Here is a 13,746-nt window from a genome sequence, read left to right on the forward strand (position 1 = left end):
GCAGTTGTCCAGCGAAAGATTAGGTGTATATTAGAGATGCAACGGATAGTTGTTTGGCCGGATACCGGATGTTCTGCCTGACCATCGGCCAAATGTTGGGTGGCCGAATAGAATATTCGGCCGCTGGAACTACACATACATTTGATTTGATTTGTTTCGTAGTGAACGTTCGCGCAGACTCATTTCTAGGTTCGAAAGAGTGCGCGGGCATCGGGCAAGTGAGTGGAATGTTTAAATTGATTTTAAATAATAAACGAGTACGATTATGAGGGTGACTGTTTCTTAAATCCAATTTTTACTCCGAAATCAAGGAAAGTTACTATCCGGTATCGCACCGAAGTGGCGCGCATACAATGTGAAGACCGCCTAATTACCTACTAGATAACGTTATCAGTTAACTTAAGCTTTATGAGGATGCGTCACTGTCTTCCTTATCCGTGCATGTTTGAGAAAGATACGCATGTGTGTCGCTGCGCTTAGAGGAAGCAGGCCTGTGCGTGGATGCGTACGCGTTGTAATATACAGATCCTTATGAAAGACGGCACACCACTTGCGTAAGGTGTGCGTGCACGGCTCCTACATTTTAGCGCACGCTCACGTCTATGCACACGCAGCCGGTGCGCTCTAGCCTAAAAATCAATTATTACCCGTTGTAAATATTCTGGTTGGCAACTTAGTAATAAACAGATGACATTATTGATCATAAAACCATGATAATATATGATTATGCAATATGGTTTTTATGGTCATATAGAAGATAAGACTCGTAAATAGATGTATAATTCAAAACAACATAAAATATACAATTTCATTACATGGGAACTCAGGAGGCTTACCGTCGGACGAAGCCCCGTGGAGATGTGACACGTTTGGACACCGAGCGAATCCCCTCCTATGATTATTAATATTATTAATTACACATAAAATGAAAAACAGACTCTCGGTCAAACATAGATAGCTGAAAAAAAGAATAAATTAGGTATGGATCCAACCCTTTCCTATACCTACGTTTTTGAACTTGTAAGTATATAGAATATGTTTTTAATAATGGTGGTGTCCCGTAACATTTATGTATTAAATTCAAATTGAAATATTAAAATAAAATATATTATTTATTGATAGGTATTTTAAGTTCTAGATGTGAGTAAATCAGCGGCCCTCTGTTATAACTATTATTCTTCTCTAGTAATTTTTCTGTACCTATGTTGTTTGCCTTTTTGTACCTACCTACTTCATCAACATCATCATCATCTCAGCCATAAGACGTCCACTGCTGAACATTGGCCTCCCCCTTACCTACCTTACTTATCAAACATAAATTCTTCCGTAGGAATTTACCGAATATATCGCTTTAATAAACTATCTGACTCGCACTCGAAACCAGTGATATCCTGATATCCAAAGCACGTAATATTTTAATCATAATCATCATCACCTACCGGACTTTACACCTCAAGCCGCGAACGCGTCCGGTTGCACTTCCTCGAAGTTCCAATTTCAAATTCAGTGGCGCCACTTACCGTGTTCTAGGAACGTGCTCACCCGTACCACGATGTCCACGATCAACGTCACTCACTCTCGTTAGCTCACTCGCAGTGCATTTCGGTCACTCAGTGCACCAATTCATCAGTGCGAGCGAGAAACACGCAGCGCGAGTTAACGTAGACGATAGAGAAAATGGCTGCAAGAATATCTTGGTACGGGTAAGATATGGCGGATGCCTAAGGCTTGATAATACGTGTGTCATTATTGAGGAATTCTACCTGTACGACGTATGTTAGAGAATACGTTCATTTAGCTCTGATAAAACACCAGAGGTGGCAGTATGGTTGCATTTTTATAGCCTGTCACCATGCCTGATGTCATTTACGCAAATACACACTTGTTACAACGTGACAGGCGATAAAAAACCGGACAAGTGCGAGTCGGACTCGCGGACGAAGGGTTCCGTACCATAATGCAAAAAAAAAACGAAAAAAAAAGCAAAAAATAAAAACGGTCACCCATCCAAGTACTGACCACTCCCGACGTTGCTTAACTTTGATCAAAAATCACGTTTGTTGTATGGGAGCCCCATTTAAATCTTTATTTTATTCTGTTTTTAGTATTTGTTGTTATAGCGGCAACAGAAGTACATCATCTGTGAAAATTTCAACTGTCTAGCTATCACGGTTCGTGAGATACAGCCTGGTGACAGACGGACGGACGGACAGCGAAGTCTTAGTAATAGGGTCCCGTTTTACCCTTTGGGTACGGAACCCTAAAAACGCGGCCGTGCTACCGCCGCAGGACGTATGCATAGCCGTATTGTTTTAAAATGTCGGTAATCCGGGATCTACTTGAGAAACTACTTGACGATGAATGGTATTGTTATAATCTTTTGCTATCTTTTAAACCAAACTGCTAAAATTACCTGTGTGTAAAAAATGTGTGTAATCGGACTCCCATCCCATCGGACTTTTAGACGCACGGCCGGTTTCCATCCTTACTTGGTAGATATTCCACCAATTCGCACGAAGCGCTTTGCTTCTACTTTCCTTATGCGCACTGCCAAGGAATGGAATTCCTTGCCGGCGTCTATATTTCCGTGTTCTTATAACCCGGCAACCTTCAAATCAAGAGTGAACAGGCACCTTCTGGGCGAGCTCGCTCCATCGTAGGCCACGTCTACGCCTCGGCTAGTCTGTGGCCATGAGTAAGCCCATTCATAATAAAAAAAAGAAAAAAATATTTCAGTAGCCAGACTCTACCCGTCGTTTTTAGGGTTCCGTACCCAAAGGGTAAAACGGGACCCTATTACTAAGACTTCGCTGTCCGTCCGTCCGTCCGTCCGTCCGTCCGTCCGTCACCAGGCTGTATCTCACGAACCGTGATAGCTAGACAGTTGAAATTTTCACAGATAATGTATTTCTGTTGCCGCTATAACAACAAATACTAAAAACAGAATACAATAAAGATTTAAATGGGGCTCCCATACAACAAACGTGATTTTTGACCAAAGTTAAGCAACGTCGGGAGGGGTCAGTACTTGGATGGGTGACCATTTTTTGCTTTTTTTTTGTTTTTGTTTTTTTGCATTATGGTACGGAACCCTTCGTGCGCGAGTCCGACTCGCACTTGCCCGGTTTTTTTAATATTTTTTTCTCGGTAGTAAATTTCGTAATAATATTTAAATAGATATTAGAAATGTTAGAATCTAATTTTTAGCTAAAACCTAACCTGTGTAAACCTTCAAACAATTACAATAAAAAACTTTTATCCTGATAAAGCATTATTAAAATTCCTCGCGAAATCCGAAAAATTTCCATGCTTAGAATTTCAAATATGCCCCTCACAATAGACGTATTGTCATTGAATGTCATTGTCGGATGAGGTGGAAAATGGTTTTGCATTTATGAGTATGGAGAATGAGACGTAGATTATGCTTAATTATGCGGTTTGAAGGTAAACAAGTATCTTCCGCGGTTGGACGAGGCATAGATACATTATCTTATATTTACCTATATTTTTTAGAACTGAGCATCGCAGACTTTAAGCCGACCAATGACTAACAGGCCGCCTGACGCTATCGGCCTGTCAGTTAGAACAAAAATTTGACAGTTCTAAAACTGACCAGCCGATATCGTCCGGCGGACGGTTAGTCAGTGGTCGGCCTATACCGTAGTTCATATTTCCTGCCCCGAAATGACGAATTTTTAGCTAAAAGTAATCAACTTCTTGATATTTTTTGATAACTGGTTAGGGAAGCGCTAGTCTTCTTCCTCGCGTTATCCCGGCATTTTGCCACGGAGCCTGCCCTGGGGCCCGCTTGTCGACTAATCCAACGCGAGGAGGATAATGATTCTACTTTCAACTCAACTGCCGCAGCGCAGTAGTGAGTTTTAAGACAGTAAAAGTCCACGGTAATAAAATAGCCACGATGTCATAAATAACACCATAACTGGCAGTAGGTCAGCGTGTGACAGTTTATTATGCAGCGAACGACAGTCCTTTAAGGCGCGTCCAGACGGGGACCATTTTTCCCCAATGTGATTAAATTGCCCGATCAAATCAGGCCGTTCGGTCGCAAACGCCATTTGGGTCGCCGAATTCAACCGCCGATTATGAGCGATATTACCGATTAAATTTGATTCCGACGCAAGAATACCAATTTGTGACGTTAGTATTCGCGTTTGGCATTTTTTAAATTTTGATCGCTCAAATACCACCATACATTTAAAATTGGTGAGTGGCCAAATTGGCCTTTGCGTCCGCACCACCTGATTTGATCGAACAATTTAATCAGATTGGCGGAAAATTGTTCCCGTCTGGACAGACCTTTAATGATAGATCGTTCGTTTAACGATTATTGCCGATTGAGCAACGATTTTGACCGATTTCACACTTTTCACATTTTTTCTATTGATAGGTGAAAACCGCATGAAAATCCGTTCAGTAGTTTTTGAGTTTATTGCGAACATATACACACAATCAGACAGACGCGGCGATGGACTTTGTTTTATAAATTATCAATTATTTGACTTCATCTGTAGGACTGTGTTACTTGTGTAAGAGAATGAAAATCCGAAAGTTATAATTTGAAAACCCTTGTTACAGATGTCGTAGCCATGGAAGGCGAGAGCCCCGAGCCCTCGGGCTGGCTGCTGGTGCGCGTGCACGTGCCCGAGCTGAACGTGCAGAAGAGCCTCCAGTTCCCGCGCGACCAGCTCGTCTGGGACGTCAAGCAGCAGTGCCTTGCTGCTTTGCCCAAGGTCAGTAGCCGTTCTATGACGTCAGGAGCCTTACCATGATGTCCTTATTGCGATTCTGTAGGGACGGAGTTATGCAATTTATATAGCTCCTTATTTATATGTCCTTTAGCAATTCAGTTTAGGTCCTAAACAGAATCGCAATAAGGACGTCATGGTAAGGTTCGAAACTGCTTTTGCGTTGACTCTGACATGTTCTGGAGTATGGAGTCGCGAGCGACGCAGGTCATGCTATGAATAAATTACTTAGGTACTTAAGAATCTTTTGGTATGCCTTATTTTTTCACAGAAAATTTAATTGTGTGAGGTCTAAAGTTCAATTATGTATTAAAAGGTCTAGTTTAGTGAAATAGTGCCTTTATGAATCATGCCAATTAAAATTTAAAAATGATTTTATTAAGCATGCGAATTTAAAAGTTAAAAATGCTTGCGGGCAAAACATTATCATAATTATCGGGCCTTCGAAACTCCCGCAACCGGTATTATCACGAACTTTCGCTTATTCAGATTAAGTTGATTCATCGATTATTCAATGTTACGCTAAAATATTTCTCTCATCTTCTCATTTTAAATGTAAATTCTGAATTTACATAACACTTACCGAACGTTATGCGGAATAGCGTCATATTCACGGTTTTAAAACAAAATGGCCACTTAGCTGCGCTCTATTGACTTCTGTTTTGTTTATGGCAATCCAATGTCAATTGGAAAATTATTATTATATTATATTGTTTAATACACTAGCAGCTGAAAGCTGACGCGTGTATATCACTTGTTATTTTTTAACTTTAAATTGTCTGAAAATATAGTATGTCAGACAACTTAGGCAGTAGAAAAAGGCGTGAAATTCAAATTTCTATGGGAACATAACCCTTCGCGCTTATGTTTTTTTTGCCCCTTTTTATACTGACGGAAATAGAGTAAAACGTTTCTTACAATAAGCAAAATCATGGATTTAAGTGTTTTTTTTGCTAATTAAGTACTTTATAAAAATTAGGTATATTATTATTATTACATGTATGCTTTTCGAACGTTCATTGATTATATTTTAATGTTTGACAAGTAATAAGCTTTTCGGTATCGGTATATAAAACGTATTCGGTGTCTGCCATCTTTCACTATGTATCGGAAAATCCAATCCATTGGATAATATTGTTATGGGGGGTGGGGGTTGGGTTAGTCCAAAGACTTTGTATAATATAAATTCATTTCACAACACTAGCAATTTGTTAATAAAACACTCAAAAAGATTCCAATATACATACTTACTTAACTTATTTACGTTCCATATCTGATATCATTCAGAATAAATAACAAGGTATTTTATGTAAATATAAATGATGAAAGCGTCCGATTAATCGAAAGCAAACCGTGTTACTAAATTCGAACGTCGCTAATCGATAAGCGCTTTTATTTTTATTAGACGCCGCTCGAATGCAAATCGATTCTTCGAACGAACCGCCCTTAGGAGTGTTTGCTATCGAATTCAATTTGAATTCGGAACGATTTAAACTATCTTCGAGAAAACTGTTTGGGACTTTGAAACGTTCTTCACGTTATTAACTATAATATTGGCTTTAATCTTAAACAGTGCTGAAGTTGGAATTTTAATTAAAACAATCTTATTTTTAATCTCTTACACCGTTGTTAGATTTTTATAATAATTAGATAAATAAGTACATAAGAAATACATCATCTAGAAACTGTGGAAGAATTAAATTAGCGCTATACGTAGGTAGTAGGTACCTACTTTTCGGGTGAATCACGCTTCCATGACCTTTTTATTTATTACTTTTGTATACAGGGCGTCCCACGGCTATGCCACATGGAGGGAAAGTACCCTAAATATTGTAGATGGAACATTTTACTGAAAGAAGACATTATTTTAATTTAAAAAACAATTTAAACTGCATTCATAGATTTTTCAATAATTACATGGTTGAACCAGGAATCGAACCCGCCGCACGAGAAAAAAAATCAGCCTGTAGCTTTATCATACCGATCGAAAGGCTTGATCATAAGGATTATTTTTTGCTAAATAACATAGTGTCGGAAATAAAAGGAAGCCCATGAATTTTAACATTTTTAATTCAAAATTAATCAATTTAATTTATCAAATGCTCAAAATGTAGTCTCATTCTGTTGAATACAAAGCCGCACTCTTTTGATTATTTCGCTAAATTTCACATCAAATGTTAAAATTCATGGTCTTCCTTTTGTTTCTGACACTATGTTCTTTAGCAAAAAATAATCCTTATGATCAAGCCTTTCGATCGGTATGATAAAGCTACAGGGTGATTTTTTTTCTCGTGCGGCGGGTTCGATTCCCGGTTCAACCTTGTAATTATTTAAAAATCTATGAATGCAGTTTAAATTGTTTTTTAAATTAAAATAATGTCTTCTTTCAGTAAAATGTTCCATCTACAATATTTAGGGTACTTTCCCTCCATGTGGCATAGCCGTGGGACGCCCTGTATAATCCTAATACATATTAGGATTTATGCCGTTTAGTACAGCTTTTATGTCTACCGTTCTCCAATTTTCCCTCAACTGCTCAAGGGTTAACTGGAAGAGATACCTGAAAGGGATAAGTTCGCCTTTGTACTAATGATGTGTGTTCTTTCATGTTTTATGTTTCTTTTTGTACAATAAAGTATTTTACTACTACTACTACATATATCTTACCCTATCTAATGAACGTAAGTTGGCGAGTAATCGCCATTCAAAAATTCCGACTCCAGGTTATTTCATTCACCCGAAATGTATTTTCTTTCGTTAATAGAACGACAGATAGATCCATCCTCAAAAATTTGGCACTATTTTTGCCAGACAGGAAAAACATTTTCAAGTATAGGTTTTGTAAGTAGACCTTTTCCCTAAATTGTTCGACACTAACAACATGAAGAAAGGTCCAAGCACACGCGTGTTTATCGGTTACCTCAAACTCTGTTGCAATGTTTATGTAAACCAAACCGGTCCCATCGAGAACTGTGTCAGCGCGGGATCGGGTCCCGGACTAACTGTTTCATTCACGGGGGTTTTATACCATTTTCATACTAATTTGAATATGTACATGGACTTGTAATGAAGTAACTGTAGCTTGAACTTCATGTTACTTGTTCAAGAGCTGTTTCCCACTGACGTCCAATTTTTTGCGGGTACGGTTTTTTGCAGGATCCCGTTTTAGTAGTATAGGTGCTAATATAGTAACTTTCACACGAGGATTCTGTTTGTGGGATCCTGCACACATACTACATAAAACTGGATTCTGCAAAAAACCGTACCCGCAAAAAACTGGACGTCAGTGGGAAACAGCTCTAAAAAGAACTTCAATTGTATGGGAACATTGGGAACGGCTTTGCGGCGGGGAATTCGTGTGACTCTTAATATAAATGTTTATACGGATAATTTATTACCGATATTTAAGTAATTAATTACACCGAAATTATGTTAAGAATGTTCAAACTTCAACCAGATGACTTCATGAGAAAAATATAAGAGCTCTAATTATATGGACAGTAATCTTCTTCCTCGCGTTATCCCGGCATTTTGCCACGGCTCATGGGAGCCTGGGGTCCGCTTGACAACTAATCCCATGATTTGACGTTTACGCTTTTACGAAGCCACTAGTTTTTACGAAAGCGACTGCCATCTGACCTTCCAACCCAGAGGGGAAACCGGGAAACTTATTGGGATTAGTCCGGTTTCCTCACGATGTTTTCTTCGATGTGTTATATGGACACTAATATCGTGCATTAATGTATTTTCTAAAGACTTCATCCGCCACTCATCAATGATTTTCATGTATTCTATCCATTATTAATAGAGACGGTCCACCGACATTGAAACTAATTGTAATTCTAATAGATCTCGGAAAATCTCTACTTGACGGCGGCGTTCTACAATGAAAACCTGTTTCTTACCGTTACATCCAAGTCGCTCTTAAATGCCGGTTACGGCAAACGAGGGACATGAAAAAAACGCCTTTTACAACCGTGTACTGGTAAATACGACCTTATGTAATGGTGTTGTAGATGAAATTCGAATGACGGCCAAAAATCAACATGTTTTTTTGTATGATGCAAAAGTGGATATATTAATGATATATGAATCTGTGAGCTTTAGCTATCCCTATGATGTTAGGTTCAGCCACTAGGTAGTAGGTCTTCAATTTTGAGGACTGGCCACTCTGGCCAGTTTCCATCCGGTCGTCGTTTTCAGCTTTTCAACGAATAATGGCCTGCTAAAATTATTTGTATATGTTTTAACTATTTTCAAATTGTTTGCATGTTTTTTTAGATTCCTATTGTTTTCATATATACGTATCTTATATACTACATTATGATTTCCATAGACAGGTACATTAATTAATTATGTGCAATAATAACGGTTTTAATTAACAAATACTAGTAATTAGTATATTAATCGATATATTTCTTAAAATATCGAAACCGTATGGATACATTAGTGTACTTACCCATGACTGAATATTGCTCGTAGACATATAATATAATATGTATGTATATTGTTTTCGGTGGTGACTCGGGACCTCAGGTGGCCAGTTGGTACAGGGTACGTGATATTATAATGCAACCCCTATAGCCTGGGCCTTCAATTTCATCCCTTTGCAATACAATCCTTAGAAGTCTTGTTTGTGATATTAATGTTTGTATCCTGCATGAATCATATGTGATTCAGTATCATGTAATCCTGAAAAATGACTAGCATGATAATTATTATTAGGCATATATTACTCATAGCATGTGCATCACCCTTATATGACTGGTTGGTACCTACTAAAAAGTACTAAAAACCAAATATTCCATTACGATTGTTATAAAATACTTTATATGTAATTATAATTATAATCATGTTCTTTAACGCCTCCAAACAGTTCACGTTCACTGCGGGATGGGGTCCAAATACCCCATACAAAGTATGCCTAATTACTAGTTATACTAATTGTCGCAGCGAAGGTGTTTTTAAAGGAGATTGACAGTGACTTCGCCCGCGTCAACACTGCGGCAGTAACGTTACAACAGTAACACTGCAATCACCATCCAAACGTCACCTTTAAGGTACCATTGGAATTCAGACTACGCCACAAGTGCAGTAATGTACCGCGACATTATATACTGCATTGCTGCAGCAAATGTCAAAATCGATGTTTCTGCCCGGACATATAAGACATTGATGGCAGGCTGCCACTGGCAGCAATGCACTCAGCAGCAATGTCGCGCCACAGTAAAGGTGATAGTCCATTTCCAACAACAGTTCTTTGCACTACTGTTACTCTCATTCATTAGACAATGAATGAGAGTGACAAGACTAGCATTCGTTTTACTATAGAAATTGACAATAACATCGACGTGTGGGAGCAGTAGTGCAGCTGCGGTCAGAAATGGAATGTTACCTTAATGCCAGTGTAGTCTAAATCCAAACGGTACCATTAGAAATACGGGCTGATTTCCAATCCAAATACTGCTCCACTGCGCTTCCATTTTCAAAATTGCACGTTCTAAAACGGAGCGTTTTCTTTTTAATTCTCGCGGCGCTCGCCTGATCAGCTGCATCCATGCATGCATGCCCTACTTCGGAATGTCGCGACAAAGGAAAATGGACTTAAGCGCTATACATTGTCCGTATATTTGTGCTTTAAAATAGCATGACAAAAGCCGGACTTTTCTTATCTGTGTTCGGGCACATTGTTGCCGGCCCAATTTTCGGTACAGTGGGCAAAGTGTGCTCTAGTTTTACGGTGTATAATGGAGGTTTGAGGTGAGTATAGTGGAAAGATAAAACTACATTTTGGCGTGACTGTTTTGTTCACTAGACTGTAATAACTTATTTAAACTTCATTCAGTCACATGGGAATTTCTGTACTGCGTTATATTTTTGTACTACGCATTGTAGCAATAAACGATTATACCCACTGACGGTATGTTGTGGCGACTTATGGGACAGTATTTCATATACGAGTTACTGTGTTTTTAACTTACTTACTTTGTTGGCGCGGTGACCCAAAATGAGTCTTGGCCTCCAACACAAGAGCACGCCACTTTGATCGGTCCAGAGCGGTATCCCGCCAGCTTTCGCCGACGCCGAGCTCACGGAGATCTGCCTCCACTCTATCTGCCCAACTGTGTTTTTAAACCAAGTGCATATTTATTATTAATTTATGTAAGCTTATGAGTAAGCACCCACTTTATTAATATTCGTCGGCCTCCCTTTCGTTTTAATAGGTACATACAAAGTTAGTTTAATGCCTACTCACTACCGCTTACCTTTAGGTTAATTAGTGAATTGAACTTTTCTTGTATGTTAAGAAAGCTAAGCACAGTTTACACTTACTCTAAGAACAAATTAGATTAATTTTTATGAAAATATTTTAATTTTCTCCCTCTCACACTTACGTACGAATTTAAGTACTTAGAGGATATAACCAACGGAGACGCCATATGGGCATATGTCTATAATTTTCGGTACAAAATAGTCTGCCGTTTTTTGCGGGGGAGGGGCACATCAAATGTATACGTAACGTAAACATAGCCATGTCAGATAAACGTCAGTCCATACATGTGGTTGACATGTCGTTGACCATTGGCCGCCTATTTTCGACAGAGGGGAACGCCTGTTAGGCGGTCGTCACACTGCTCCGCATCTCGCAGCGGCGTCCGTTGATGCGTTTTTTTACTTTGTATGTAGAATCTTGATTTTGTATAGAAAAAACGCATGGTACGACACACTGGCTCCGCGTCGACGCGCGGAGGAGCGAGACGCACGACGACTCGCGCGCTCGGACGGAGACGCGATGCGTGCCGCAGGGTATGTCACACCGAGCTCCGCAGTGCCGTACGGATTTTAGTGCAAGAAAGACGTAGGTGCAATGGATATCGAGTATATCGACGTCGATGAGTTTATTTTTGAAATTGAAAGTCGTCCAGCAATTTGGAATATTAAATGCGACGAATATTTTGCTTAGCAAATAATCAAATGACGAGGTTGACATACGGGTGCAATTAATTTTTTTTTTCTTCGTGTTGCCTTAAATCTTGGTAATCTCTAGCAAAAGACCCATTTATAGGTCTGGTTTGTAAATAGGGATATGGGCCTTTTCAGAAATAAATATTGAAAACCTGATTCTTTCACATCTGGACGTTCTTGGGCTCATTCTACTCAGAATCGACAGCATTCTCCATCCCACCATTAAAAAAAGATGTCCCAAAATGTCCATTCCATTACGTCACGTTTTAGTATGAACAAAATTTTCACTTGTATGTGCGTGACGTAGTGGAATGTACAATTTTCATACAAATTTTTAGGACATTTTATTTTATCATCAGAATTGAATATACTAGTGATTCTGAGTTGAAAGAACCCAAAAACACCGGGATCTGTGAGAATCGGGTTTTCGATATTTATTTCTGAAAACGCCCATATACCCACGCAGTGTCTTCTGCGTTTTATGACTCGATTGTACAAAAAACAAACTGAAAGTATCACCGCGTCCTGAATAAGTTCCGTTTCCATTTTATCGACAAATAGGAACTGTTTTCACCTTAACGTTCGAATGTGAAATGAACGCGAGACGGAAGTAACGCGGGACGTCGCGCATCGCAGCTCCGGACGGAGAAGCGGAGAAAACTCGGACGTTGGTGCGTTGTCCCCGCATGCGAGTCCGTTGCTCCGCGTCTCGCAACGAGACGCGGCGCCAGTGTGACAACCGCCTTAATGACCACTCCGTTGGTTAAAATTTATTCTCTAAGGTTCCCTACGTCGAACGTGGTTCGCGGTAGGCCCTGTGAACGTCACCATCACCACCAAAGAGAATAGATAGTATAGAGGGTCTATTGTCATAGTAAATTTTGTAGTCACAATAAATTTACTGCCATCTATCGACACACGATTAAAACTAAATATGAAAATGTATAAAAACAACAAAAAATAGGTATATACAAGTATCTCCTTATGTAAATAAATAAATAATGGATACAAGATTTTTTATCTCTATTTAATATTTTTTTAGAACGCCATATTACTTTGAGCCATGTTCTTTCATCAACGCCATCTAGCCAAGCATAGGCCAAATGTGTAGCGCCATCTATTCTAGAATGAGTTTTTCTTAATTTCCGAGACACATTTTTTTCTTAGACCTTATTTATCTTATACGGAGATATATCTTTGCCATTACGCACTCGTATATTTGTCACGGCCGCCCGGCCTCTTCGAGTACTACTTTTTTTGTCTCTGACATTTATATGAAATCGTTTCAACGCGGTTTTGAAGCGGAGTCGATTGAACGAATAATTACGACACGATTAACGTGATCGATTTTTATTGCGATTGATTTATCTTTTGGAATAAGAGCGTTACTGTTTGCGTATGCGTTTGTGTTTTTACAATAAATACGGACAGCTAACTTATTATAGCATTAAAAATTCTTGATAAAATGTAAATTATAGTAATTATTGCCATGTAATAATTAATAATAAGGTCAATATGGGTAAGTCCATCTACAAGGCTAGTCCGTCAACACGTTATAACTTTTGAATTTGAAGGCGTATGCGACTTTGGAGTCCAGTCGATTAACCAGTTTTTCGCGCTAGTTCCGTCACTGTAAAACAGATGGCGCTGTGACAACCAACTTCAGAGTAATCCGCCTCAACAAGTCATTTCGTGTTTTGAACTCGAAGTCATAGTGCGACAGCCGTTCGAAAAAAAATTGTTATAAATAGTTTTTGAAAAGATTGTGCATCAAAAAGTAACTACGTAGGTAGCATAAGAACCAGCTGTCTTTATTCTATTTTTAAAATATCAGAAATTAGCTTAGTTTTGTAATTATACGTTCCACAATTTATCACATTAAAATTTGACTAAGTTGGAAAGTCCGTCTATTATGTTCAACTTTCAAGGCAAGTCCGTCATGTTCCGTCCGTCCGCCGGACTTTCGTTAAATCAGAGATTACCAGTTGTTTTCGCGACTTTAATATTATAACGA

The 13,746-nt window shown here is 38.9% G+C and overlaps 1 protein-coding gene across 7 annotated transcripts in view; it reads left to right on the plus strand.

The window, feature by feature from the left end:
• LOC134666743 (SH3 and multiple ankyrin repeat domains protein 2) overlaps positions 1-13,746 on the plus strand; it is a 321,213-nt gene that overhangs the window by 147,850 nt on the left and 159,617 nt on the right. For all 7 annotated transcript variants that reach the window (XM_063524002.1, XM_063524004.1, XM_063524001.1 and 4 more), the window contains exon 2: positions 4,597-4,751. In XM_063524002.1, the coding sequence (XP_063380072.1) occupies positions 4,608-4,751 (144 nt within the window). In that variant the 5' untranslated portion in view covers positions 4,597-4,607. The remainder of the gene's footprint in view (positions 1-4,596; positions 4,752-13,746) is intronic.

This window comes from Cydia fagiglandana, chromosome 8, assembly GCF_963556715.1.
Source record: "Cydia fagiglandana chromosome 8, ilCydFagi1.1, whole genome shotgun sequence".
In the NCBI taxonomy this organism is placed as follows: Eukaryota; Metazoa; Arthropoda; class Insecta; order Lepidoptera; family Tortricidae; genus Cydia; species Cydia fagiglandana.